This window comes from Saimiri boliviensis, chromosome X (genome assembly GCF_048565385.1).
Source record: "Saimiri boliviensis isolate mSaiBol1 chromosome X, mSaiBol1.pri, whole genome shotgun sequence".
NCBI classification, from domain to species: domain Eukaryota; kingdom Metazoa; phylum Chordata; class Mammalia; order Primates; family Cebidae; genus Saimiri; species Saimiri boliviensis.
The window spans coordinates 43,722,976-43,749,085 of record NC_133470.1 but is presented as its reverse complement, the minus strand read 5'-3'; the positions used below and the strand labels follow the sequence as shown (position 1 = coordinate 43,749,085).

General features: G+C 50.7%; 1 protein-coding gene across 2 annotated transcripts; it reads right to left on the bottom strand.

Annotated features, from left to right (window-relative positions):
* Window positions 1-1,540: 1,540 nt before the first annotated feature.
* Window positions 1,541-25,975, bottom strand: UBA1 (ubiquitin like modifier activating enzyme 1). Of its 2 annotated transcripts, none has more exons than XM_003939493.4 (26): window positions 25,850-25,975; window positions 17,840-17,956; window positions 17,673-17,731; window positions 17,404-17,572; window positions 17,176-17,310; window positions 16,131-16,237; window positions 15,764-15,854; window positions 15,520-15,652; window positions 14,872-14,969; window positions 14,616-14,762; window positions 14,302-14,478; window positions 14,069-14,173; window positions 13,900-13,980; window positions 13,429-13,584; window positions 11,078-11,243; window positions 10,748-10,944; window positions 7,067-7,131; window positions 6,633-6,828; window positions 5,842-5,916; window positions 5,534-5,723; window positions 4,265-4,353; window positions 3,910-4,002; window positions 3,592-3,783; window positions 2,239-2,340; window positions 2,032-2,132; window positions 1,541-1,875 (listed from the first exon to the last, which is right to left on the bottom strand). In XM_003939493.4, exons 2-26 carry the CDS (start codon window positions 17,954-17,956, stop codon window positions 1,740-1,742), a joined length of 3,177 nt encoding a protein of 1,058 aa, XP_003939542.3. In that variant the 5' UTR covers window positions 25,850-25,975; the 3' UTR covers window positions 1,541-1,739. The 2 variants fall into 2 exon arrangements, with proteins under 2 accessions (XP_003939542.3, XP_003939541.3); XM_003939492.4 differs by lacking the exon at window positions 25,850-25,975 and adding an exon at window positions 22,722-22,945.
* Between the last annotated feature and the right edge of the window lie 135 nt (window positions 25,976-26,110).

Here is a 26,110-nt window from a genome sequence, read left to right as displayed (position 1 = left end):
TGAGCCCTGATCTCCCATCTGGCTGGTGTTACAGTGGTAGACAAACCGCAGAATTAAATGGAATCAGGTGGAGGGGAAATGACTAAGATGCAACCAGGATTCATGCGTGACTCAAAAGCTGGTTTTGATGGAGAAGGGTGTCAGGTATGAAGAAGATGTCAAGGAGATCCAGGAATTGTGGTGGGGAACAAATGGAGCTGTAATGGGGGAGGTGCAGTGAACAAGTGTCTGGAGTGTCTGCAAAGGAGCTGGCATACTGGAGAAAGACAATAACAGTTGTGTTAAAGCCTCAACTGCTGTCTGTAGTGGTATGGCCAGTGGACTGCAGTGTGGAGTGTCTAGAGTACTCTAGAGCAATAATGGGAAAGTGCCTGTGGTGGGAAAAACGTTCCACTTGACAGCATCACCACTAGACACCAAAGGGAAAGTGCCTCTGTCCTCAATGTCCTAGTGGGGAAGAAACTGTGGAAGGATGAGATCACCCAAGCAGGCAAGGCCAAGAAAATAAAATGGTCAGGAGGAGGTGGGCAAGGGCATATACTGTGCCTGGGACCAGGAACTGGCACAGGAGGCAGCAGATGTGGGCACAGGCTGTGATGGGAATCAAGCCAGTTCAGGAACAGGGTAGAAGAGTGAGGCATCTTGTTTCTGAAGTAGGGTAGATGAACTGATGTTTGGTTAGTTGAGGGACAGAAGTATGAATGGACTCCTCAGCCACCAGGAGCCACTACAATAGACGAAGGCCAAGATGTGGCACTGGTCAGACTGGTGCTTTCAACTGTCTGGAGCACACAGCCAAGACCAACGACAGAGCATGGCAGTTCTGCAATCCTGGTGGGGCTGGTGTCAAGCCTCCTGCTACCTGCTCTAAGCGAAGAATACTCCCGAGTCCCCACAGCCAGCTGTCTTCTCCAAGGTAGGAGGCCAAAGATCCTCAAGGGGAATACAGGCGGACCTGGGGCTGAGGAGGGCAGCGTATAAGGCAGGCAAGGGGCTTTTCCTCTACAGATATTCTCAGCCACATTTTCCATGAAAATCACGAAGTTTGCCTGCAGGCACTGGCATTCCTCAGACCAGCAGAGCTGTTTAAGACACCCCTGCAGCAAGGAAGTTGCACTAAGAACACCATAGCATTCCTGGTGCTGGAAACCATGACCTATACAAAGGCCTGTCCAGGGTCTCAGTGCTTCAAGCCAGGTGGGAGGGGATCTGCCATAAGGACATAAGGCATGCTGACCATGCCCTAGCAGCCTGGTCACCATAACTTTCCTCTTCACAGAGCAGAGAGTTAGGACGTGGAGCAGGCAAGATTTGAACCCAGCTCAAATTAATAGTCACATGGACCCAAGTACCTGCTCACTATGGCCTCACTGGTGTCTCCGTTTCTTCCTAGGCAGAGAGGGCAGGAAGAGGTGGCAATTACATTTTCTTTGCCCAGAAAACTGGCAGGTGTGGTGAGGCTGAGCCCTCTGAGTTACCATCTGAACCAGATAGCTCGAGAAAGTCCCTCCCTTCCCTGGAACCAGCAGGGGAGGCAACATGAGGGTTATTACTTCTTTATTAGGATTCAGGTTTCAAACAGGGTAGAAGGCAGTGGCAAGAGGGGTTCAGGTAGGGGGATGATGAACGAATACCAGGCTTGGCTAGCTGGGTCACTGCCAGAAGCCAAATGAGAACCCTGGGTTGGAAGGGGTGTGGAGAGGGGTGGACGAGGGCCGGCCTAGAGGAGCAGATGGGGGTCAGCGGATGGTGTATCGGACGTAGGGAACCTCGACATCCTCGCCGCTCTCGTCGTTGCAGCACAGCTCAAGCACCAGCGCCCGCACATGGCGGCCCAGCTTTCGCTTCGACACACGGCTCACAATCTCTGTCATCCTGGGGATAGGGGGTTGGGGGTATAGGGTCAGGAAGGCAGAAAGCAAGAGAGGACGGGCAGGTAAGTGGGGGAAGTGCACCGCACTGTGACAGCTGGGCGTTGAGGCTCCCCAACCCATACAGGGCCTTCCCCAGCCTGGTTAGTGGCCAACTCACGGCTGATCCAACCGTTCCTTGAGCTTGGCGGCTGGCATGAAGAAGGAATAGAGCATGGACACACCCTGGGACAGCATGGTGATCTCTAATTTGTGCTCTGTCTGGAGAGGAAAAGGGAACAGCAGTGTCATGGGGGTGAACAGGCCAGCAAGTCACCTTGCACACCCTGCCCGCTGAGGTTCGGTGAGAGTGAGGGAGGGGCCTTACCTTAAAGTAGTCGAGGAACTGTTTGAGGGTCATCTCCTCACCATTAGGCTGCAGCCCTTGTACCTCAAAGCGATCCCACAGTGTCCACTCTTGGTTATAGTACTGCAGGACAAAGAGGGGAGAATAAGATGGGAGACCATCCCAGAGGGTCCAGCTCCCATCTGTCTCCATCCCCCTCACCCCCACGCAGACATGTTCAGTCAGATCACAACCCCCTTTTGTTCAAAATCCTCTTGTGGCTCCCATCTCACCCTAAGCACTGAAAATTCTGTTTTCTTCTTGTCTCCTACCCTCCTCAATCTCACACTCACTGCAGACTTTGAATTCCCCCAACATGCCAGGCACACCCCTTTCAAGAACTGGTCCCTCTGCCTGGAATGTGTCCCCACTCACCACCAAGCCTGCACAGTTTGTCCCCTCACCTCCAAGTCCAATCTCAAATGTCATCTTTTCAGCAAGGCCTTTTCCGACCATCCCACACAAAATTTCAAACACATCCCCTTGCCCCCTGGTATTCTCAAGTCTTACCCTTTTTTTTTTTTTGAGATGGAGTTTCACTCTTGTTGCCCAGGCTGGAGTGCAATGGCGCGATCTCAGCTCACTGCAACCTCCACCTCCTGGGTTGAAGTGATTCTCCTGCCTCAGCCTCCTCAGAAGCTGGGATTACAGGTGCCCACCACCATGCCAGGCTAATGTTTTTTTTTTTTTTTTTTTGAGACAGAGTTTCGTTCTTTTTGCCCAGGCTAGAGTTCAAGTGATTATCCTGCCTCAGCCTACCGAGTAGCTGGGACTGCAGGCATGCAGCACCACGCCCAGCTAATTTTGTATTTTTAGCAGAAATGGGGTTTCTCCATGTTGGTCAGGTTGGTCTCGAACCTTGAACCTCAGGTGATCCACCCAGCTTGGCCTCCCAAAGTGCTGGAATTACAGGTGTGAGCTACCGCACCTGGCCTCTTTTTATCCTTTTTTGATTCCAAAATAATTTAATAGGTTATTTATATAATCTACTGGAGGACTGTAACTTAAAAGAGTTCCTGCACATAACAGGTGCTCAATAAATATTTGAGTGAATTCATGAATGAAGCAAGCAAAACACTTAAATGTAGAAGTACCCAATACATTTTGGATGCCATTATCATGTAGTTACTAATAATCTCCCAGGGCACAATTCAAATATCCCATCTTTTCCCATGTACTCAAACAATGTGATTAATGAAGAAATGAAAAAGGGATGCATAAAAGGGGTAGGTACACATAGAAACCCTCACCCTGGTAACAGGGTATGATGCAAATTAGAACCAGATCTACACAGACACACCTCACCCAAACCCCCCTTCTGATGCAGGCCCCCACCTGGTGACGTGGTGCAGCAAGGGGTTCAGAGAAACCAAAGAAAGGCAGGGCCAAGTTGAGGAAACCATTCTTGTAGGAGTCAAGCTGTCGGTGCCCCTGTACAACCTTGTATAACTCCAGACACACAAGGCCAACCACGGCTGCTGTGGTTGTGGCAATGGCTGGGATGATCTTCCCTGCAATCAGCTTGCTCTGAGAGACAGGAAGAGACAAAAGAGGGCAGTAGTTAAGTACAAGAGCCTCAGGGTCTACAGAGGGGCTGCATTTGGGTAACTCAAACCTGGAGAAGGGCGAACATCAGGTCTAGATTCCCCTCACCTTATGCCGGTCTGCAGGAGGAATGTCATAGTTTTCTGCCCGGAGGTTGGATGCAGCCACGATGAAATCCATATGAAAGTTGCTGTCATCATCCTGTTATGAGTGGGGAGGGTGTGAAGGCAGTGGGGAGAGGAGCTGATAAAGAAGATGTGTATCGTCTACTCCAACTGCCTGCTGGACTCTCCCAGATCACAAAGGAATGGCTGGGAACACCTACTCATTCAAAGCCACGTGGCAGGTCCATGATATGAACCCCACAAAGGCCTGGGGCTGGCACCAGATACTCCTTCTGTTTTCTCCAGCCTGTCTATGCTTTGCCCATCCTCCTTTCCTGTCCTGGGCCCCCATCCCATACCTTCTCAAAGTCGATGGGGTACATCTTGAATCCAGGGAGCTTGTCTGGGCTGGGCAGAGTGGCTTTGAGCTCCTCTAGACGGCTGTCATCTGCATGAAGAGAGGAACACTGTCAGCCCTTTCGGTCCCAGGCTAAGGTCCGAGGTGGAAATGGGAGCCCAGGGTGCGGCAAAAGGTATTCAGGTAGAAAACGGATTTGGAAAGGAGAGACATCCTGGGAGAGAAAAGGGGCAAGGAGGAGAGGTAGAGCAGAACAGAGTACAGACCCGAAAAACAGAGACTAAGAGCTGAGGCTACCAAGAGAAACCTCTAAAGACACTAAGGAACGGAAATGAAGATGTTGGGATAAAGTGGAGATGGAGAAATCAAGATGGGAGACGTAAAGATCTTTGGAAGAAAGGTGTAGAGCAAGATAGAACACACAGGGAAGAAAAGGGGAGTAAAAAAGATATATGGAGGGGAAATTGGGGGAAATGTATAGATATGGACACAGAGGAGAGATAGAGGGGGAGATGGAGAAGATATAAAAGGGGGAGAGTAGGGGTATATACAGAGGGCAAGACAGGTGGGAGGAGGAAAATGGAGGAAATATATGAAGGTGATGAGAGATATGGAAGGAAAGATTGAAAGACATACATAGAGGAACATGAAGTAGATATTTCAGAAGGAAGATAAGAGACCATGGAAGGGGAAATGGGAAGAGATTTATGGAGAGGAAGACAGGGGAGATACAAGGAAGGTAAATGTAGGGGGTGTTACAGAGCTACAGAAGCATTATATACAGAAGGGAAGGGCAATGGAAAAATATGTAGATGGGGGTTGGGAGGAGGGTGTCAGTAAACTGCAGCCCCATACTATGGAGGGTGAAGACGCATACAGAGAAACATGGGGGTAGATGTACAGATCAGGGCGGATCTGGAAGAAGACAAGGCAGGAAGGTATCAAGGGAGAGAGACCGCTGGTGGAGATCAAACCTCCTAGATGAACAGATCAAGAAGAAACAGAAGAAAAAACAAAACTCAGGGAAATACACAGGGCAAGAGTAAAACAGCAAGTTCTCCTGAGCGCCAGAGTGGGAAGGAGGGAGGGAAATAATCTGCCCCAACCGACCCTCTTCATGTCAAAGGGAGGCTCAAACGAAAGTATGGGTAAACCTCAGGCCTTGGGTCACAGAGCAGAGCAGAGCCAGGGGTACAGGGCTGGTGGGGACGCTGGACTAGGCCGGGGACATGTGGGGATGACTCCTGGCCAACTGGCCAAACACCCTCACCAACAGAGGCATTGGCGCTCTGCAGCTCCTGGTCAGAAACGTGGATCTTGACGCCAGATTTGGGGGTGAATTCAGGGACCTGCACAGACTGCAGGAGTGTGGCCACAGCAGCTCGGTCCTGAGAGCCTGTCAGCCCATAGGTCTGGGCAAACAGGTTGGCAGCAGCCATCACATAGTCCAGATGCAGGGGCTAGGAGAAGGCAGGGCAGGGAAGGGTGAGCACATAGTCCTTTAGTGGGGAGCCGCCACCTCCTTCCCACCTACTCACCCTCCACCTGACCCCAGGAGATCCCAGAGAGGAGACTTACGTTGTTGACGTCAAAGGTGAGCGGGTGCGGACAGCGTTTGGGCCCAGACCAGAATGGGGCTCCCGAGCTGGTGAGCTATAAGGGATGAAGAGCTTTTTGAGAATGGGACCTGAGAGTGAAGGCCTCTCTGACAATCTTGACGCTTCACCCAGGCCCCAGAGGTGCCCCTAACTCACTATCTTGAGTTGGGTACTCGATGGGGACTGGAGTCAACCACAAATGACCCCAACTGTAGGGTCCCACAGGTTGAACCAGAGATCAGGCTGAAAGAACGATTACCAATCCCTGGGTAGGCATTTTGTGCTAGACAGCCCATCATTTAACAAATTCTCATGGATTACAGGGCATTGTACTAACTTCATATTAATAAATACCAGTGAATCCTCCCCAAACCCCCCATGAGGTAGATTACTATTATTTCTACTTCACAGATGAGGAAACTGAGGTACAGAGAGAAGTTATGTGATTTGCCTAAGTTCGAGTTCGGATTTGAACCCACATTGATTCCTGTGCTCTCAACTCCAGAATTTCTCCTCCACACTCCCTACAGCCCTGACGGGGAATTAGGTATGACTCAGTCCACACCACGGTTGAGGGAAACAGCGACCAAGCCTCTTGCTCAAAGGCACTAGGGTGGGAAAGAAGCAGGTCAGGCTCAATCACTTTTCTCAGATCCCCATGCCTCAGGGCACCTGCCACAGCTGGACTGAGGACCCACACTGAGAGCCCACAGCAGGCTCCCATTTCAGGGAAACACATTCTGCCAAATGGACCCAAGAAATGGGAATTACCTGGTCAGGAGGGAAGTTGTGCAGCAGCTGCCGGATGTTGTTTGAGTACTGGGTGTGCCAGTGGTGGCAGGCCCAGGTCACGCAGTCAGCCCAGGTCTGTGGTCGCTGCAGCACCAGACTGCGCTGCACAGCCTCCAGTACCTCCAAGGGCTGGGTGCCTGCCAGCCGCAGTGTTCGCTCCACAAACTTGGGGTCTCTAGCATGAATTGAAGAGGACAGAGGGCAGGATTACACGTCAGCCTCAGGAATGGGCTCCAGAGCAATCTTATTTTCTCCATGGAAAACTAGTTTCGACCCCTAACGGCAAGAGGCCCGAGCAGCCACTCATTCATGTGAAAAGTGTACCTGGTGCCAAGTGTTACTGTGATGAGGAAAGCAGGCAGGATGCCCTGACTGGTGGAGGGACAGGGCAAGAGGGCACTCGAGTTACTCACGTGAGGTACTGGTTGACATTTTCTGCTGGCTGCTTGAAGAGGCCTTCAAACTCATCCCGAGCCCACTGCAGAAACAAAAAACGGATTACATGTGGCCACAGTTGACAAAATGGGTTTCTGAAGACATTAGAAAGATCATCAGTGAATAAAGCAAGGAGGTGGCACACAGCTGATCTGAAGTGGGGAAGCTCCCCAGCCTTCCCCAGCCCCCCACCTGAACTGAAAAACCAGGCTGGGTACAGTGGCTCACACCTGCAATCCTAGCACTTCAGGAAGCTGAGGGGGTGGATCACCTGAGTTCATGAATTCGAAACCAGCCTGACCAACATGGTGAAACCCTGTCTCTACTAAAAATACAAAAATTAGCCAGGCATGATGGCAGACACCTGTAATCCCAGCTACTCAGGAGCCTGAGGCAGGAGAATTGCTTGAACCTGGAAGGCGGAGGTTGCAGTGAGCTGAGATCACACTAATGTACTCTAGCCTGGGCAACAGAGCAAAACTCCGTCTCAAAAAAAAAAAAAAAAAAAAAAAAAAAAAAGAAAAGAAAAGAAAAGAAAAGAAAACAAAAGGTCAGGCCTGGTGGCTCATGCCTGTAATCCCAGCACTTTGGGAGGCTGAAGTGGGCAGATCACTTGAGGTCAGGTGTTCAAGACCAGCCTGGTCAACATGGTGAAACCCTGTCTCTACTAAAAATACAAAAATTAGCCGGCCGTGGTGGCGCATTGCCTGTAATCCCAGCTACTTAGGAGGCTGAGGCAGGAGAATTGCTTGAACCCAGGGGGTGGAGTTTGCAGTGAGACTGTCCCACTGCACTCCACCCTGGGCAACAAAGCAAGACTCCATCTCGAAAAAAAGAAAAAGAAAAAGCCAAGCCAATGAACTTTATCTGCGCAGCAGTTACAATAGTGCTATGCACATGTGGAAAACTGTTTTGTTTTGTTTGAGACAAAGTCTCGTTCTGTCACCCAAGCTGGAATGTAGCAGTGCAATCATGGCTCACAGTAGCCTTGACCTCCCAGGCTTAAACGATCCTCCCACCTCAGCCTCCTGAGTAGCTGGGACCACAGGCACATGCCACCACACCTGGCTAATTTTTAAATTTGTTGTAGCCGGGCGCGGTGGCTCAAGCCTGTAATCCCAGCACTTTGGGAGGCTGAGGCGGGTGGATCACGAGGTCAAGAGATCAAGACCATCCTGGTCAACATGGTGAAACCCCGTCTCTACTAAAAATACTAAAAATTAGCTGGGCATGGTGGCGCATGCCTGTAATCCCAGCTACTCAGGAGGCTGAGACAGGAGAATTGCCTGCACCCAGGAGGTAGAGGCTGCGGTGAGCCGAGATCGCACCATTGCACTCCAGCCTGGGTAACAAGAGCGAAACTCCATCTCAAAAAAAAAAAAAAAAAAAAAATTTGTTGTAGAGACAGGGCCTTGCTATATTGCCCAGGCTGGTCTTGAACTCCTGGGCTCAACCAGTCCTCACATCTTGGTCTCCTGAGTGCTGAGATCAGAGGTGTGAGCCACCATGCCCAGCCTAAAAATAGGCTTATTCTAGACATGTTATACCTTCATAAAAAAGAAAAACTTCAGTTAAGTGTATCTTACCATAATTTTTAAAAAAGAAAAAAAAAAAAACTCAGACCAAATCACAAATGATCCCTATCCAGGCCCTGAGGACTCGGCAGAAAACAAGACAGAGGCTGGACACAGCGGCTCACACATGTAATCCCAGCACTTTTTGAGGCTGAGGCAGGTGGATCTCTTGAGCCCAGGAGTTTGCAACCTGTCTGGTCAATATAATGGGAACATATACACACTTCCCAGGAGTTCAAGGTTGCAGTGAGCTATGAATTGTGCCAATGCACTCCAACCTGAGTGACAGAGTGAGATCCTGTCTCCAAAAATAAAATAGCAAACAAGACAGAGCTTCTGGCCTCTGAGAATTCCTAAGACAGTTTGCAGTCTAAATTAGTGTGGTGGTTTGGAGTGTACAAATGTTGGAAATTCAGGTTTAGATTTCAGCTGTGCGCATACTACCTAGTTTTGTGACTTCAGGCACATAGGGTAACATCTTTACCTCTGTTCGTCATCTCCATAACAGATGTTACAACAGTAATACCTACTTCATGGGGTTGCTAGGAATAAATGAGCAAATACATACATATTTAAAGCTTGTTTAAAACAGTGCCAGGTACACAGTAAATGCCCGGTGGCTCACAATAGCCCTGTGAAGTAGATACTACTGTCATTCCCAGTTTACAGAGCAGGAATCTGAGGCACAGAGAGGTTAAGTTCAAGGTTACAAATGACCTAGTAAGACTTTGGTGGGTGCACAAATACAAACATATCCACCTGGAACCGCAGGGTCAGAAGGGAAAGTGACAGATGGAGCTGGTTTTTTTTTCCTCTTCCCTGTTTTGTTCCGACCCTCAGACTCCTACTATTCTAAATGGTTTGGCCTCAAACACTGTACTAAGAATTATTCTGACAGCACAATAGTAATCCCTAGGTCTGTTTCTTGGCCCAGGTGCTAGTCACCTGTGTATTCACTTTGTGAAACTTCAGCTAGATCAAACTTGACTCACCTGTAGCCCATATGCCGCCCAAGACGGCTCTGAATGGTGCCCAGCACAAATCTGTAAACTTTCTTAAAACATTATGAGATTCATGCACGGACCTTTTTTTTTTTTTTTTTTTTTTTTTTTTCTTTTTTTTTCAGCTCATCAGCTATCGTTAGTGTTAGTATATTTTATGCGTGGCCTGAGACAATTCTTCTTCTTCCAGAGTAGCCCAGGGAAGCCAAGTGATTGGATACCCCCGAGCTAGATGTTATATGCACTGTTCTGCAGGTACATATACCATACACACAGAATCATCCTGACAAACCAGCTATTAAACTCATTTTGAGCAACAGCTGGGGAAAACCTGAATATGGACTGAGTATTAGAGACAAATAGATAACTGGAAGAGATAGTAAGAAATTATTGCTAATTTTGTTCAGCATGAAGATGATGTTTTGGTTAGACAGAAGTAGTTCTCAACTGGGAGTGATGTGGCACCTCTGGGGACATCTGGCAATATCTGGAGACATTTTAAGATGTCATGATGGAGGGGGAGTGCTATTGGCATCTAGTGGGCAGAAGTCAGGAATGCTAAGAAACATCCTATAGTGCACAGGGCAACCCCCACCCCCCGCCCCGTCCCATGACAAAGAAATATCCAGCCCCAAATGTCAGTAGCTGCTGAAGCTCCAACCCTGTTCTATAGGAACATATCCTCACTTGGCAGAGGCACTGAAATAGTAGGGAGTAAAGGATTGTGATGTCTGTGACACATTTAGGCACAAAGAAAAATCTATATAAATCTAAGAAGGAAATGTGGCAAAACATTAAGCATTGTTAAATGCAGGTGAGAATTGGTATTTGAGTATTCATCATAATATTCTTAATATTTGTCTGTGTGTTGAAAAAAATTTCAAAATAAAAGTGAAAAAGGAATGAGTCATTCTAGAAACCTAGGCTGCCTTGTAGGAAGTAAAGGAGGGAGGCTTGGAGAAAAGGCACATTTTACACTTAGGCATGCAACATCTGAAGGCAAGGCAAGGCAAGGGCCTGGGGGCCAAGAGGCAGCGGCCCGGCCAGATGCCTGGCTTCTTTCCCTTCCCCCACAGCTGATCACCTGCAGGGTGTGCTCGATGGCATTAGGGAAGTTCTTCAGGGTACAGATGGGGATGGACTTCTCAGGTGGGTCCTGGCTGGAGCTGTACGACTCTGTCAGGAAGGGGATCACCACCTGCACGTTGCCCTTGGTGCCCAGTGTACCTGACTCTAGCAGTGGCTTCCGGTAGTAGACACAGCGGCGGTCCATGTACATGCCTGTGGGGAGGACACAGAAGAGCCAGGAAAGGAACGTCAGGAGAGAACAGGAAGAGAGACATCCCTCTCGGTACATACACACCCAAACACACACAGCTTTGCCCTTGACCTCCTCACCCGCCTCCAAACTCACGGGCATCCACGTTGTCCAGGGCATTAGCCACGCCATCTAGGTTCTGGAAAAAATCGTCATCATAGATGCGCTCCGTGTCAGGACCCACACGGTTCTGGTGGCTTGTCACCCGGATATGTGGATTCATCTGGCGCACAGCTGCAGCGGCCGTGTCAGACTTTAATTTCTAAAGGGGTAAGAAAGTACAGTTCCAGAGTGGGGACAGGGGAACAGAGCTCACTTATTTGTGCGTTCACCCAACAAACATCTTTATTTTTTTTTTTGGAGACAGGGTCTCTCTTCATTACACAGGCTGGAGTGCAGTGGTGTGATCATGGCTCACTGCAGCCTCGACTTCCCAGGCTCCAGCGATCCTCCCACGTCGGCCTCCCGAGTAGCTGGGCCCGCAGGTGCATGCCACCATGCCTGGCTAACATTTTAGTTTTTGGTAGAGAAAGGGTTTTGTCATGTTGCCCAGGGCAGTCTTGGAACTCAAAGACCTCAGCCCCACAAAGAGTTGGGATTACAGGCACGAGCCACTGCGCCTGGCCCAAACATCTATAAACAGCTGTCCACCTAAGACTGATTTACTTAATGCTGGGGAAGACCCAGGCCTTGAGTCACGAGGTTCCCTGGTTGAGCAGGAGAGATGGTCTGTGACAATGCCACATGGCCAGGACTATGTTGCATATGGCGGGGCTCAGTGGAAAGGGAAGCTGTGGACAGGAACAGACTGGAGACAATGGGCCAGACACCTGTTCTTTTGCCTAACATTTACTATTTTTTCAGGTAATAGCACCCAGGATTGATGTAGATCCCCCCACCCACCACCAGGATGCTGGCACACAGACAAGCAGGATCCTTTCAAAGCCCAAGTTGGGCTTGTCCCTCCTCTGCTCAGAATCCTCCCCTGGATCCCACCTCCACTTAGGGTAAAATGAGTTGGTTTCCTGACCTCTCCCCCCTCAGAATCTTCGCGTGGGCTCTTCCGCAGCAGAGGGCGCTCTAGTCCCTCATATCCTCGAGGTCTTTGCAGAGCTCAGACCTTCCTTAACCACCGTCATCATCAATACTACAAACCATCCTCCCTGACTCCCTGACTTCCCTGATCTGGTTTTTGCTGTTTCCTCTGAGGAGCACTCGTCACCAACATTAACTATATACCTCACGATCGGATTGTTATCTATTGTTTGCTGTCCATTCTCCTCCCCTCCAAGAATCTTGCTTTATTCCTTGGTATACCCAATACCTAAAACAGCACCTCGGTAACTATTTGGTGAATAAATGAAAGGGAGAATAAATCCTGGGTAAGCAAAAGTGACACTGTTCCCTAGAGAAGGTTTCTCAGAGATCCCTGTATAACCAACCCAGTTTCCATATATGCACAGAAGTGTAAGCCTAGGAGACTGAAACTGCAACTCTTGAAAATGCTGCTTCCAAGGTCGGCCCTTGGCTGGAGTCTGGGAACTTGGAATTCAGGAAGGTTCCCACCACTCCCTACCTGCTGTCAGTGGTTCACTGTGCCTAAACTGTTCATGCAAACAATACAGTTTATGCTGAACACTTTTTTCCTTCTAGGAGTCTGGAAATTTTGGTATGTGCCAGGCAGGGGGCACCTACATAACCAGCCTCAAGTAAAAGTATCGGTGCTAAGTGTAAAAAGCTTTCCTGGTTGGCAATATTTCATGTCTTGTTATACTTCGTTTCTATTACTGTAGTTACTGTTGCTACTGGGGAAATAAAGGCCGCCTTGTATAACTTCCACTGGGAGGAGACTCCTAGAGACCTGCTCCCACCTCCCCCAGACTTCACCCCACCAGCTTTTTCCCTTTGCTGATTTTGCTCTGTATCCTTTTGCTATAATAAAACATAGCCACAACCACGAATATATGCTGAATCCTGTTCCATTCTCTTGGTGAACTGAGCTTGAGAGTGGTTCTGAGGACCCCGGACATACCATCTCAACCAGTATGAAGAAGAGGTGAAGGCAAAAACAAAAACAAAAAGGGAACAAGAAAATGGAGGGAGATGGGCGCGGTGGCTCACGCCTATAATCTCAGCACTTCGGGAGGCCAAGGCGGGTGGATCACAAGGTGAGGAGTTTGAGACCAGCTTGCCCAACATGGAAAAACCCCGTCTCTACTAAAAATACAAAAATTAGCTAGGCTTGGTGGTGCATGCCTGTAATCCTAGCTACTAGGAAAGCTGAGGCAGAAGAATCGCTTGAACCCAGGAGGATGGAGGTTGCAGTGAGCCGAGATCATGCCACTGCACTCTAGTCTGGGCAACAAGAGTGAAATTCCGTCTCAAAAAGAAAAAATAAAAAAAGGAAGAAAGTGACATGACAAAGCCCCCACTCCTACCCTACTCACCGTGACATCCCAGGGCCGGAAAAGAAACTGTCGGTTCAGATTTGACTTCTCAATGGTGTCCATGTCTGTAATGACAATTTCTCCACCCTCCCCACAGCCCAGCCCAATCATGGCAAAGTTCTTGAGCAGCTCACAGCCAATGGCCCCTGCACCCACCTAAGAGGCAACCAAAAAGACAGAGGCTGGTCAGGATGATGCAGGTTAGTGCGAAGCTGCCCATCACCTCTTACTCCCCTGAGATGAGGAGAGGGACTAATACCACATCTTAAGGGCCCAGGAGTCTAAGAAATGACACACAGTCATGTGAGGAAAGAGGCACCAGAGGAGGAAACAGAGGGATGCACTGGGCTTTCCCTCAACGTAAGGAGAACGGCAAAGGCAATGCACCATGGGTGGCATGCCGAAGGAAGCCTGAGGGGAGATGGCCAGAGGCCGAGGTGAGGGGAGCAGGCATCCAAGGGGACCACTCACCAGGAAGTACTTCTGTTTGCCCAGCTTCTCTTGCAGGTCTGAGCCAAACACAGCCACCTGCCCGTCATAACGACTGTGGTGCTAAGGAATGCGAAGGGAGGAGAGTCAGAGAGAGGCCTCCCCAGAAATGCCCCCAATGATGTCCTCCACACAAGTCCCACCCACATACCGGAAGGCACTTGTCCTCTGTGAGGGCCTCTTTGTCCTCAGGGAGACACTCAAGGGCATCAAAGTACAGCCACTGCATGATAGGCATAAACTTCCCAGAGCAGGCCTGGAGACGGGAAAGGAGAGAAGGGGTGGTCAGTGATTAACAGGGCCCTGACACAGATGGAGAGCAACTGATGGAGTCAGGGAGGCACCTGGCCTACCCCAACCTTGCCTCTCCCCACCCAAGCTGACCTTCATGACTTCCTGGGCAGCCAAGCCCCCAATGAAGGCATTTATGGGTGCCAGATCCCCAGCAGCCACATATGCCAGCTTCCGGATAAGGTCTTCGTCCAGGTTCCCTTGCTGTACTGCTGGCAGGGCTCGAGCATTCACAGCCTGTGCTAGGGCCACCAGTTCTGTTGCATCCTCCTGGTGGGCCAGAAAGAACCAAGAGAGGACCTGTCAGGCCACAGTGAGGGGAGGGAGTGTGGGCAGGCAGAGAGGCATGGTGGGCCTTCAGTACCAGGCCCGTCCGCACTGGCTGGCTTGCCTGCCCACCCACCCACCTCATTGCGGGGCCGAGGTGGCCGGCCATGCTGAGCACAGAACTGGTGCAGGGCCTGGAAGCCAATGTGCAGCTGGGCAGGGCGAGAAAACTTGCCGAAATCCGTCATCACAAAGTCGGGTTCTGCCAGTGAGGCCACCAGGGATTTCTGTGGCGGGGGAAGGGGGAGGTCCATCAGAACCAGAAGACAGGAATGGAGAACTCAGGAATGCCTAGAACCACCCACCACAGCCCAATGCTCCCATCGACACACTCACAAAGCTAATCTTCTTAGGTACTTTGACCTGACTGACGATGCCTCCACGAATATAATCGGAGAAGTTGGAGGTGTCACAGATGCTAAAGGTGTAAGGACCTACAGAGGGCAGGAAGAGAGCTGTCAGTCTACCCATTCTCCTTAAAATCCACAACTCCTGCAAGATAAGGAACCCCCCCGCCCCCAACTCAGCTCAGACATCAGAAGCCATCTCCCCCCACCCCAGGCTCCACTTGGACTTCAGAAACCATCTCTCCTGTGCCCCAGACCCAGCTCAGACTCCATGAGACCCTGTGACCCTGGCCCTAAGTCTACACAGGAAGACCTTCTCTGCTCCTCATCCAAATCAGCTCACACACAAGTAGATCCTTTGATCTGCCCTGTTCAAACACCAGACACCTTTCCCCCCGTCAGCTCAGATACCAGGCATGCATTACTCCCAGGAATAGTTCGAACACAGCGCCTCTCCCCCATGCACACCAGCTCTTGTTGGACCCCACGGGATTCTGTCTGTAGTTCATCTCAAACACCAGGATGTGTCTCCCCTCACTCCGAACGCAGGGCCATGTTTTATCCCTTCAACTTCCTGGCCAGAACCCAGGAACATATCTCCTACCTCCCCTCTGCTTCCCTCATGGTCCCAGCTCACCCAGGACTTTGATCTCCATGGGCTGATTTCCGTTGAGTTCAACCATGCCCTGTACTTCTGAAAAGGAGACAAAGTCCCCACTCTCAAACCCGTGTCGGGCCTCATCCAGGCAGGTAACCACACCGGGGTTGTCCTGGTTAAAGGAAAAGTGAGTCTCAGAAACAGGCCCAGCGTACCAAGAGCAGACAGGAAGGAATACCACAGCCCACCTGTCTGCCAGGAGCTGTAGGGCTGGTCTCCTTACCTTGGTAACCATAGAAACCATAGCACTGAGCGGCTGCTCCCCATTAGAATCTGTGAGGATCATTTCCTCTCCAAAGTCACAGAAGAGCTGCCTGTAGAGGGAGGCAATAGGCTGGTGACTGACTCCCACACACATACAGGCCCCACAGGTCCCTCAAGATAGTAGTGAAAACTTTCTGAGCAAACTCAGCCTATCACTGCTGGGATGTAAGACGGTACTTGTGCCACATGGGTGGAGATGAACACACAGAACCCAAAACCTGGGTAGCTGTGGAGGGATGAGGGCAGGGAGAGCCTGGGGGTCTTGGCCTGAGCCTGGTAGGAATTAGGGGAAAAGGCGACAGGGAGGGGTGCAGGCCGGCACTCACCCAAATAGGCCCCGTGTGTCTGCCACCACCAGCTTGATGCCACGGCTATGACAAAACTCACCCACTCGCAGCTGGTCCTCCAGGGGGGTGTTGGTGAGGACCACCACCTGTGGAGAGATGGAGGCTCAGGCCCCGCACTGGGGTGAAGGGGAGAAAATGGTGGAGGGCTGGTGTGGAGGACTCAGGCAGCCTTCCAGACATACCCAGGCTTTGCCAATTTTTTTTCACAGACACACAGCACCTACTGTTTATCAGACTCTGTGGGGGTCAAAAATGAATCTCTGGACTAGACCAGAAAAGGTGAAGAGGTAGCTGGGAGGATGGAGTATGGAAGAGCTGACTCATTATCTGACGAACACCCACTGCTGTCTGCCTACAGGAGCCTGCCATGCCCTGTGAGACACCGGAGTAAAACTCTGTCTCCAGCCAAAGTCTGAGCTCACTCCTACCACACCCACCTGCTTCCAATTCTCAAGACAACGCCTGCCCCGCCATGATCTTTGGGATTTTGCTCTCTGCCTGAATATCCATCCTTCCCCATCCAGTGAGCTCCTACTCCTCCATCAGGATTTAGCTGTAGTGCCCTGGAAACCTGGGATCCCTCAGGGCCGACTCTCAGCTCTCAGAGTACCTCTTTCTGGCCCGTACTTTTTAATTAACAAACACCCATCGAGTCCTCATCATGTGCCAGCTACAATTCCACGTGCTTAATTAACCCTTACAACAAGTCCATGAGGCCAGTGCTGCTACCACACACGGACCACAAACAGGAAAACTAAGGTACAGGAGATGAAGCAACGTGCTTGAAGTCACACTAGCAGAGCTGGAGACCCGCCGTAAGGCAGTCTAGCTCCAGAGTCTGTGCCCACAACCACTATGCTGTACCATTTGAAAACGCAGGGAGGACCAGGAGCTAAAGGCTGCTGCCCGCATCCTCTAGTCCTCCAGCACAAAATCTGGCATTCAGGCTGACCCATTAAATCAGTATTGAACACTACTGAATAAACGAGAAATGGGCAGAAGGCTGAGTGGTACCCCAAGATACCTGGAAGCCACTAAGGAAGTCCTCAACGAGGGGTCCAGTGTAGGCAGTGACAGGCACGTAGCTGTTGAGCTCAGCGAGGCGGGGCTGTGATACCTCGGCCCGGTTTTTACCGATGTCCTCCTCTCGCAAGTAGAACTGGAAGGGGATGCAGTAGGGGAAGAGGTGAAATGGCTGTGTCGCCTGGAAAGGTGCTGCCTCGGGAAGGAGAAAGAGGCGGGGAAGAGGTACCTGGGAGGAAAGATCAGCCCACTGGGCAGTGCCCTGGTCATGTAGGGTGACAGCCTTGACCCCACCAAGGATGATGTTCTTAGCGATCTCCACGCCCAGGCCTCGAAGGCCTGATACCAGGACACTGGATGTCTGGAGCCGCTTCATTGCCTCATGGCCCAACACGTACCTGCCAGGTTAGGGGGTATTCCAGGTCAGGGCTTGCCCCACCCAAACCTATCCTCTCAATGCCCCATTCCACCCCTCAGCCCAGGCTTGGCCCTACTCACAGCTGCCGGGAGTAAAGGCCCTCATCTATGTCTGCTTCACTGCCGTTCTTGGCCATTCCCTAGGGACAGAGGGAAGAACAAGTTCAGGGAGACACACAGGAGCGGAGTACGGATAGACTTTCCCACCCACCACCTTGCCTGCCAGTCTCCAGGGAGAGGACACTCACGTTGGTTGGCACCGAGGGCACTTTGGACAACACGGACTGGGCGGGGGAGCAGTTAGAACCCGGCTTTGGATCAGGCCCAGACACGCGACGTTTCTTGGACAGCGGCGAGCTGGACATCTGGAAGGGAAAAGGAAGGTCAGAGGTGAGCCTGGGGCACGTGGGTACCGTTTTTCTGTTAGTAGCAACTGTGGGGGAAAGGAAGACGTAAGTATTATTACCCCCATCTTACAGAAAAGAGGGGACAGGCACAGAAAGGTGAGGACTTGCCCAGGGTAACACAGCTGTCAGAGCTAAGATCTGAACCCAGGTGGTCTGATTTGCAAATCCACACTGCTGACCACTAAGCCATTTACTTCTTCTCAGCCAAGGATAATGAGGGAGAGACTCCAATCCTGGAGTGAAAGGAATTGACAAGAATACACTTGTACAGCGGTCAGAGGAAGTGGATTCAGGACAGACCTGGCTTCAAATCTTGCCTGCCACTTATTAACAGTAATAATTAACCCCCATGGGCCTCAGTTTTCTCACCTATAAAACAGGGGTGATAATACCACTTACCTTCCCCATGGGGCTGTTGAGATGATAAATAGCACAGAGCAAAGGGCCTGGCACAGAGTAGGTAGACAGTAATAAGCAGCCATTCTCCTCTCCCTTAATCCCAGGGATGGTGAGGGAAGGGAGAGTGCAGGAGGGAAGCGCGAGGCTTGGACATCCATCAGGGTGGCACGATGGCAGGAGCAGTAACTTGCTGAGAACCCAGTCCCCAGACAGGTTCAGGGAGAAAAGTTTTATAGAGCCCAACCCTGTCCCAGCTTTGGGAGGGGAAAACCAACACAGACCAATACAAGAGGTTGCAGAAAGAGAAAACACACACGTCCCAAGCCTCATCTGCATGTGGAGCCCCTTAAACAGGTTAACTACAATGATCAATGAGTAACAAATTTATTAGGAGTCCTCCCTGTGTCAGATGCATAGTAAGCACTTCTCTAAGCCTTCTGTCACTCTGTCCTCAGGGTACTCCTGTGGGGTTTGGACTGCTATTAATAATACCCCCTACAACTTACAGTGAAGGGAAAAAATTCACTCAGGGACGTTCAGTGACCGAAGTTCCCACATCGTAGCTAAGCTGGGATCAGACCAGGATCTGCTGACTCTGAAGCCCAAGCTGCTTCCTTGTGTTATCACGTTTCATCCCCACCATGACCCTGACCCAGCAAGGCAGAATTTAGCATCCTTGCCGGACAAATGAGAAAACATGAGCTCACGAGATCAAGCAACTTGCCCAGGGTCACCTGCTAGGTCCCAGAGACAGAATACAGTGGAAGTGAAATCTAGTGGTGGGGGTGACTGCATCCAGATGCTAGAGATGGCAGGACCCAGAGTCACTTCCCCTCACTCCCAGTGCTCCTCTAGCCACTGAGTCCTCTGATCACATAGGTCCTCCTACAGAGACTTTTATGACACTAAGTATCCCAATGTACCTGAAATTCCATCTTGGCACCTGTCACTAGCACCAACCACAATGACAAGAGCTCCCTACTATCTACCAAGAGCATACTGCATGTCAATCAAAGAGGAAAGGGCTTTGTCTAATCTTAACAATCCCCATGACCCAGATAACCCTATGCCCAAATCATAAATGAGAAAACAAAGGCTCAGAGAACCCCACTCACTCGTCCAGAGGCATGCAGCTGGTGGGGAACTGTATGCTGATCACCCCTGGGCTCAGGGCCTAGTCCAGAGGGCTAAGGAATGGGAGATGAGGGGAGGCAGAAGGCTGGCTGGAGCCCCTGAAATAGCCAGCTGAGTTGCTGGGAATGCTAAGAGCCAACCTGAGTAGCAAGAAGCTTGGTAAGTTAGTAGAGACAAAAGTGAACCGTATTTTCCATTTACTGACTTTCTGACCTGGGGTAGCGATCTCATTTCCTCTGAGCCTCAATTTCTCCAAAAAGCTGGGGCAAACGAAACTGTCTTCAAGGGGCTGCTGGCAGGGTTAAAGAAGCCAAGGTCTGTGGTCAGAACTCACTGACCTGAGGATGTGAGTTCCTCCCTGGGCACCTGTAGTGGCCTCCATTGCTTAGTTATCTCCTTGCCTTGTCATTGGTCAGTTTGCTTGGGACACACCATCTCCTCACTCCATAAATCGGAGATGACCCAGGGCTACAGAGCACTTTAATATCTGGACATTTCACCTCTGGACCCCTAGTTCAGGCAGCGAGGGGCTAAGAAGTTTCAGATGACTGTTCAACTGGACTTCGACTGCCAAGGTTTGGAACAGCCCTGTCTCAAGGCAAGCAGAAGTCTGGGACAGACTCTGGAGAGGAGCTAAAGACCCCCCACCCCCAGCAGAAAAATAATCTACACCCTTCCTCCCTCAACATTTGCTGAGGCCTCCATTGTAACATATATACTGTGAACTGTTTGACAAAGCTGAACTGTGGCTTCGTTTCTGAACACATTTGAGTCTCCAAACTGAAGATTTTCAAGCTTTTATTCCCAAACCAGAGAGTTTGAGGGAGGAGTCTTGGAGGTGCGAGGGGAGGCAGGTTAGCAGGATGGAGAGGCCAGGGCATAAAGAAGGGGGGCTGGGGCATGTCAAGCTTTCCGGGAGGGGTTAACTGAGAAGTCCTTGGGAATGTGAGAGGAGAATCAGAAGTGGCTGTCTAAGCACAAGGAGGCTCTGAGACAAATGACAAAGGAGATATTAGAAGTCCTGGGAGGGAAAGGACTGGATCAGGGTGTTAGGAAAAATACTCAAATCCAGATCTCTGGAAAAGGATCTTCTGAAGGGCTGAAAAATTGCAATGGAGGCCCCCATAGGCTGCAAGGAGGTAGGAGGACAGTTGCTGGGCCCCATGGAAGCTGCAAAGGGAATGGCTGGGGGATTCTAGAGTCTGAGGAGGCAGCAGGAAGATGCTGGGATCTAGGGGGAGGGGTAGTCTACATCAGGAGGATGTTGAGGCTCTGGAGGTCTCTGGAGACAGATGCTGGTAGCAGAGAGACATCTTTAACCAAAAATAATAGGGACATGCAAGAGAAGAGGTGTATCTGACATTCCTACTATAGAGTCCCAGGAGGCTGTGAGGGTGGATGGTGAGGGGCTGAGAAAGGTTTCTAATGGAACACAAAGGCCCTGTGTCAATCTGACTGGACATGCTAGGTATCACAGCTGCTCTGAGGGGGTGGAAAAGGGAAGCTGAGCCCAGACAGCTCAGGCCTTAAAAAGATTAGTAAGCAAACACTGGCTAGGTCCCCAAATGGGGTTGGGTTTCTCTGACCAATTATGTAGGACCCCATGGAGGTGCTGAAGGTAGATGCTGAGAAGGGGGTTTTCTACTGCGGTAGAAAACATGAGGGCCATAGCTGGGCGCGGTGGCTAATGCCTGTAATCCTAGCACTTTGGAAGGCCAAGGGCGAGATTACCTGAGGACAGTAGTTCGAGACCAGTCTGGGCAACGTGGTGAAACCCCGTCTTTACTAAAAACACAAAAAATTAGCCGGGCGTGGTGGCACATGCCTGTAATTCCAGCTACTTGGGAGGCTGAGACAGGAGAATTGCTTGAACCCAGGAGGTGGAGGTTGCAGTAAGTCACACTGCACTCCAGCCTGGGTGACACAGTGAACAACTCCATCTCAAAAAAAAAAAAAAAAAAGAAAAAGAAAAAGAAAAAGAAAAAGAGGGCCTGTGGGGGGAAGGGACATCTGACGATCCTGGGGTCCAAGAAGGCTGAAAGCAGAAGCTGAACGCCCCTGACTGCAGATGTTAGGGACCTTGAAAGGATCTGAGGGCAGATTCTTGGGCCTGATGTGAGGATAAGGGATCTGTGAAAAAAGCAGCTAGAACCCGGGTTGACTTTTGAAGGCAGAGACTGGGTCTAGGGTGGGGTTGGGGAGGCGAGTCTCTGATGGAAGGGGCTAGAAGCCAACCCGGTCTGCAAGAGCAAAGGCTCGCAAGGGCTCTTTGATGGAGGATTATGCATCCGAACAGTTCCTCCCTGGTATCTGGTGCCCTGGAAGACTCGGGGTTAAAAGTGTCTGATGGGGAAGATGCTGAGGCCTCTCAGTAGTAGTCTCTGAATACTGGGAGTAAGAAAAAGGAGAAATTCTGTAAAAGTAGATAAAGTGTCTAAGAATAGAGTCTAGGAATTGAAGGAGTCTCTCAAGGCAGATGCTAAGACGAGTCTCTGAGTAGAACTACGGGGCAGAGGAGTCTCCAATGGAAGACACTAGGACCAGGGAGGGGTTAGGAGATCTGAGGTGTGAAGAGGGGTCCCCGACACAAAGGCCAGGCCCGAATGGCCTTTCACAGGGTCTAGTCCCCTTGGAAGCTCTAAGCGCAGCTAGCATGTGTGTGGGATCGGGGGTCTGAAGGAAAATGCTAAAGAGGGCTCTCTTACAGAGATAAAGGGCCTATGGACCCCTTCGAGGTCTAGCCCATCTTGGAAGGACAAATACTGAGAAGCTAGGAGGTGTCTCAAAGGAGATTCTGGGGCCGGTCTTTAATGGTGAGGAGCTTTGGTCAGCAATGCTGATCCCCGTAAATCTCTATTGGAGACTAGGTAGAGTTCTGATCTGACACATAAGGTTCGGGACGGGATTGGGTCCCAGACTAGTGATGTTGGGCCTGAGTCTCTAAAAGCACATCCTGGGGGTCCGAACCCAAGGTCAGATTTTGGAATCAGAGGGAGCCGGGGTAGTGCTGGCCGGGAAAAATCGGCCCCGCCCCAGGATTAGCTCCCCCTCCCTACTCCGCTGATTCCTGGCGCCGGAGTCACCGCGGCCCGCCCCGACAGCAGTCTGGCTCAGCGCTGGCTCAGGCCCCTCTAGTGCCTCCCCGAAACCCCTGCCCCGGGCGAGGCGCAGTGAAACACCGAATTTTTACCAATGCCGGTTCCCCGGGTCGCGCCGCCGCCAACTCCTCAAGGAGCCGAAGCCAAGCCCGGCCGCCACCCTCCTCCTTCTCCTCCTCCTCCCCGCCGCCTGGGCCGCCTAGAATCGCCGCTGCCGCGTTCTCCTCCCCCGGCCGTTGTGGTTGTGGTTGTCCCCACCACCTCCTCGAGCAGAGCCGCCGACACAAGATGGCGGCCGGTGAGCGTGAGGCCGGAACAAAACCTTGGGCCCCACCCCCAGAAACCCGGATGCAAGCGGGCCTCGCCTACTTATGAATCATGCATGAAGTTCCCAACCCGGTTGCGATTCCTTCGGTTAGAAGTGGAACAGCACCACCTGGTGGCCATTGTGGCAATAACAAAGAAAACAGGTAAAACAGAGGCCAAGCCTTACGGTATGTGAATAATGAATGAATTGTTGCGGCCAGGCTGTCATGGAAGCGGAGAAAAACCATTAAGGCCACGCTTCCTGATTATAAGTTATGCATGAAGTTGGATGGTTGGTAGACTATCAACCAGCAGCCAGAAAGCAGATGTTAAAACATGGAAGCCACACACCCCCATTCATGAATAATGATGCTCTTTCAGCGGCCCGGAAGCCAAGGAGACCAAGGCCACAACTTATTAATGAATAATGCATGAGGCCCAGTGGGTTGGAATAAAAGGGGCATGCCCGCCTTTTGCTGCGTCTAATACACTGTAAGCACGGAAATGGGGCTACTGCAGGGAAAACACACTCTCCCAGGTTCTGAATAATGAATTACGCTGCTGCAGTAGCTCAACCTGGAAACTCAGAGAGGACAAGAAACGTCCCACCCAATAATGAATTATGCATAAGGCAAAGAAACACTCAAGACTGCCCTGCCCAGCAAATAGGCATTATGATGATGTAGCCAATGCAAAGTGACCACGCCTTCCTGTCCATGAATAATGAAAGATGATGCTGCAGTGCCACCAAGAAACCCAGGGGGAGTGTACTCCCTGTCCCCGCCTCCCCTCTACATGCCTTCCCCCATTCTCCCCCTTAGGAACCAGGGCTGTCTTGGTCCAATCAAACCCTAACTCACATCTCTTTGGCAGGTGCCTCAGTTTCCACAACTGTAAAAATGAGGATAGTAATAGAGCCCATCCACCTCCCAGAGATGTGTTATTACGAAAATCAGATCATGCCTGTAATCCCAGCACTTTGGGAGGCTGAGGCAGGTGGATCACCTGAGGTCAAAAGTTCGAGACCAGCCTGGCCAACATGGTGAAACCCTGTCTCTACTAAAAATACAAAAATTAGCTGGGCTTGGTGGCGGGCACCTGTAATCTCAGCTACTCCGGAGGCTGAGACAGTAGAATCGCTTGAACCCGGGAGGCAGAGGTTGCAGTGAGCCAAGATCATGCCATTGCACTCCAGCCTGGGCAACAAGAGTGAAACTGTCTCAAAAAAAAAAAAAAAAAGAAAAAAGAAAAAGAAAATGAGAGAATATGAATTATGGGATGAGCCTCAGAACAGTGCTGGCACAAGGCACTGTTAAATTTTTAAAATATTATACATTAATATAAAGATAGTATGTTAAGATATGTAAATATATATTTATATTAATATAAAATTTGTTATGAGTGAGGGCATACCCAGACACTAGAGAAACCGCCAACTTGGGCCACTGTTTCCCCATCCATAAAATAGGAGTAACAACAGCAACTTACCTTGTGATGGAGTTTAAATGAAGAAATATGTACAAAGGGTTTAGACCAGTGCCTGGCACATACTAAATGTTATATTAGTAGTAGTACTATTAAATGGCGGCAGGGGGTGGGCTGGGGAGACATGATGGCATCTGGTTAAAACTACAGATTGTGGAACTACACCCCAGTTTGAATCCAGGCCCACCCATTCACTAATTGTGTGATCTTAGGCAAATTACTTAGCCTTTCTGTGTCCCAGTCTCCTCATCTATAAAGTGGGGTAATAATAACCTACCCCCTAGGATTGTCGTGAAGATGAAATGCGCTAAGTGGCTAAATGAGTATAAGCTATCTTATCATTATCTTCATACCCATTATTCAGGCTCACAGAACTATTTGCCAAAGATCACACAACTGAAAAGGATCGATGGGATTTGAATCCAGAGCCTCGGCTGATTATCTGGGACTACCGGGCTATAAGAAACGAACAATGTAGGAAGCCACATCCCTTCGATAGACGCCAGATTTTAACCCTGGTACCTGTAAGGGAAAGCTAACCTCAGATTATACAGATGAAGCTGCAAAAGCCACGCTCCGCGTGAATTAAGCACGGAGCCCCTAGAAAAGTCACAAAAACTCAAGGCGCTACTTACTTTTGCGAATTATCAATGAACTCTAGTTTGCGCGGCAGACTTCAGAACGCCCCTTCAGCACGCTGATCCGCCCCCTCGTGAATAATTCGCAAGCCGTTACCTTTAGCGGACCAGGTGTGAAAGAGGCAAAAAACTGCCTCCCACCACAGCCCCACCTCCTTATGAATAATGAATAAAGCCGCGACCAACATGGGCAGGGTGGTGCCGCGTCCGCTCTGGAAGAGCGGGGCTCCGGCGTCCCTTCCCCAGCCTGAGCTGGGACGCTCCTCTCCCTTAGAAACTTGTGGGCCCCCGACGTGTCCAGCCTGGCAGTCCTGAGCCTCCAGGCGCCGGGACGACCTCATCACAGAACCAGAGTTCACAAAGGCCTGACACCTCCACAATGCCACGTCGGTCCCGATTGTTCGCACTGTCACCAGGACCCCGTCCTGAAATAAGCCCTCCTCCGGTCCCGCCTTGACTTTAGTAACCTCAAACTTTGCTTTTCCCCTTGAAGAATAACCCACATCCTGCTCCACAGACAAGGGTGCCCATACACGAACCCTGAGAATCTCCCCAAAGCCCTGCAAACCCTGCCTCAGAGGGGTGCTCTCCCAAACAGACTCCCAAATCCCACCCCGGAGTCCCCAAACGGCACCCCCTAAGGGTCTCCTCAAAAGCAGACGCCCCCTAAATATCACCCCAGGCCCAGAGGCTCCAAATACGCCCATTAGGGGATCCCCGAAGTTGGAATTAGGGAAGCACCCTCCTCCAAATGCTGTCCAGACAGTTGGGGGCACAGTGCTCCAGCTTACCCCCTGCGCCGGGCGGAAGACTCGCCTTTCTGCCTAAGATGAGCTGAAGCCACGGGGCAACGGAAGAGCAAACCACCTCCGTGGTACAAGAGAACCCAGAGTTTGCGCGGAGCTCGGAAGCGCGGGGCCTTGGAGAACCCCGGGTCTGGGATGTACCACAGATGATTTGCTAAAGGGGCGTCAGTCCCTGCTCCCGCGTTGCTGGTGCCCGTTTCAGACCCAGATGCCCCTACAGATTGTAGTACGGCCCAAATGCGCGCG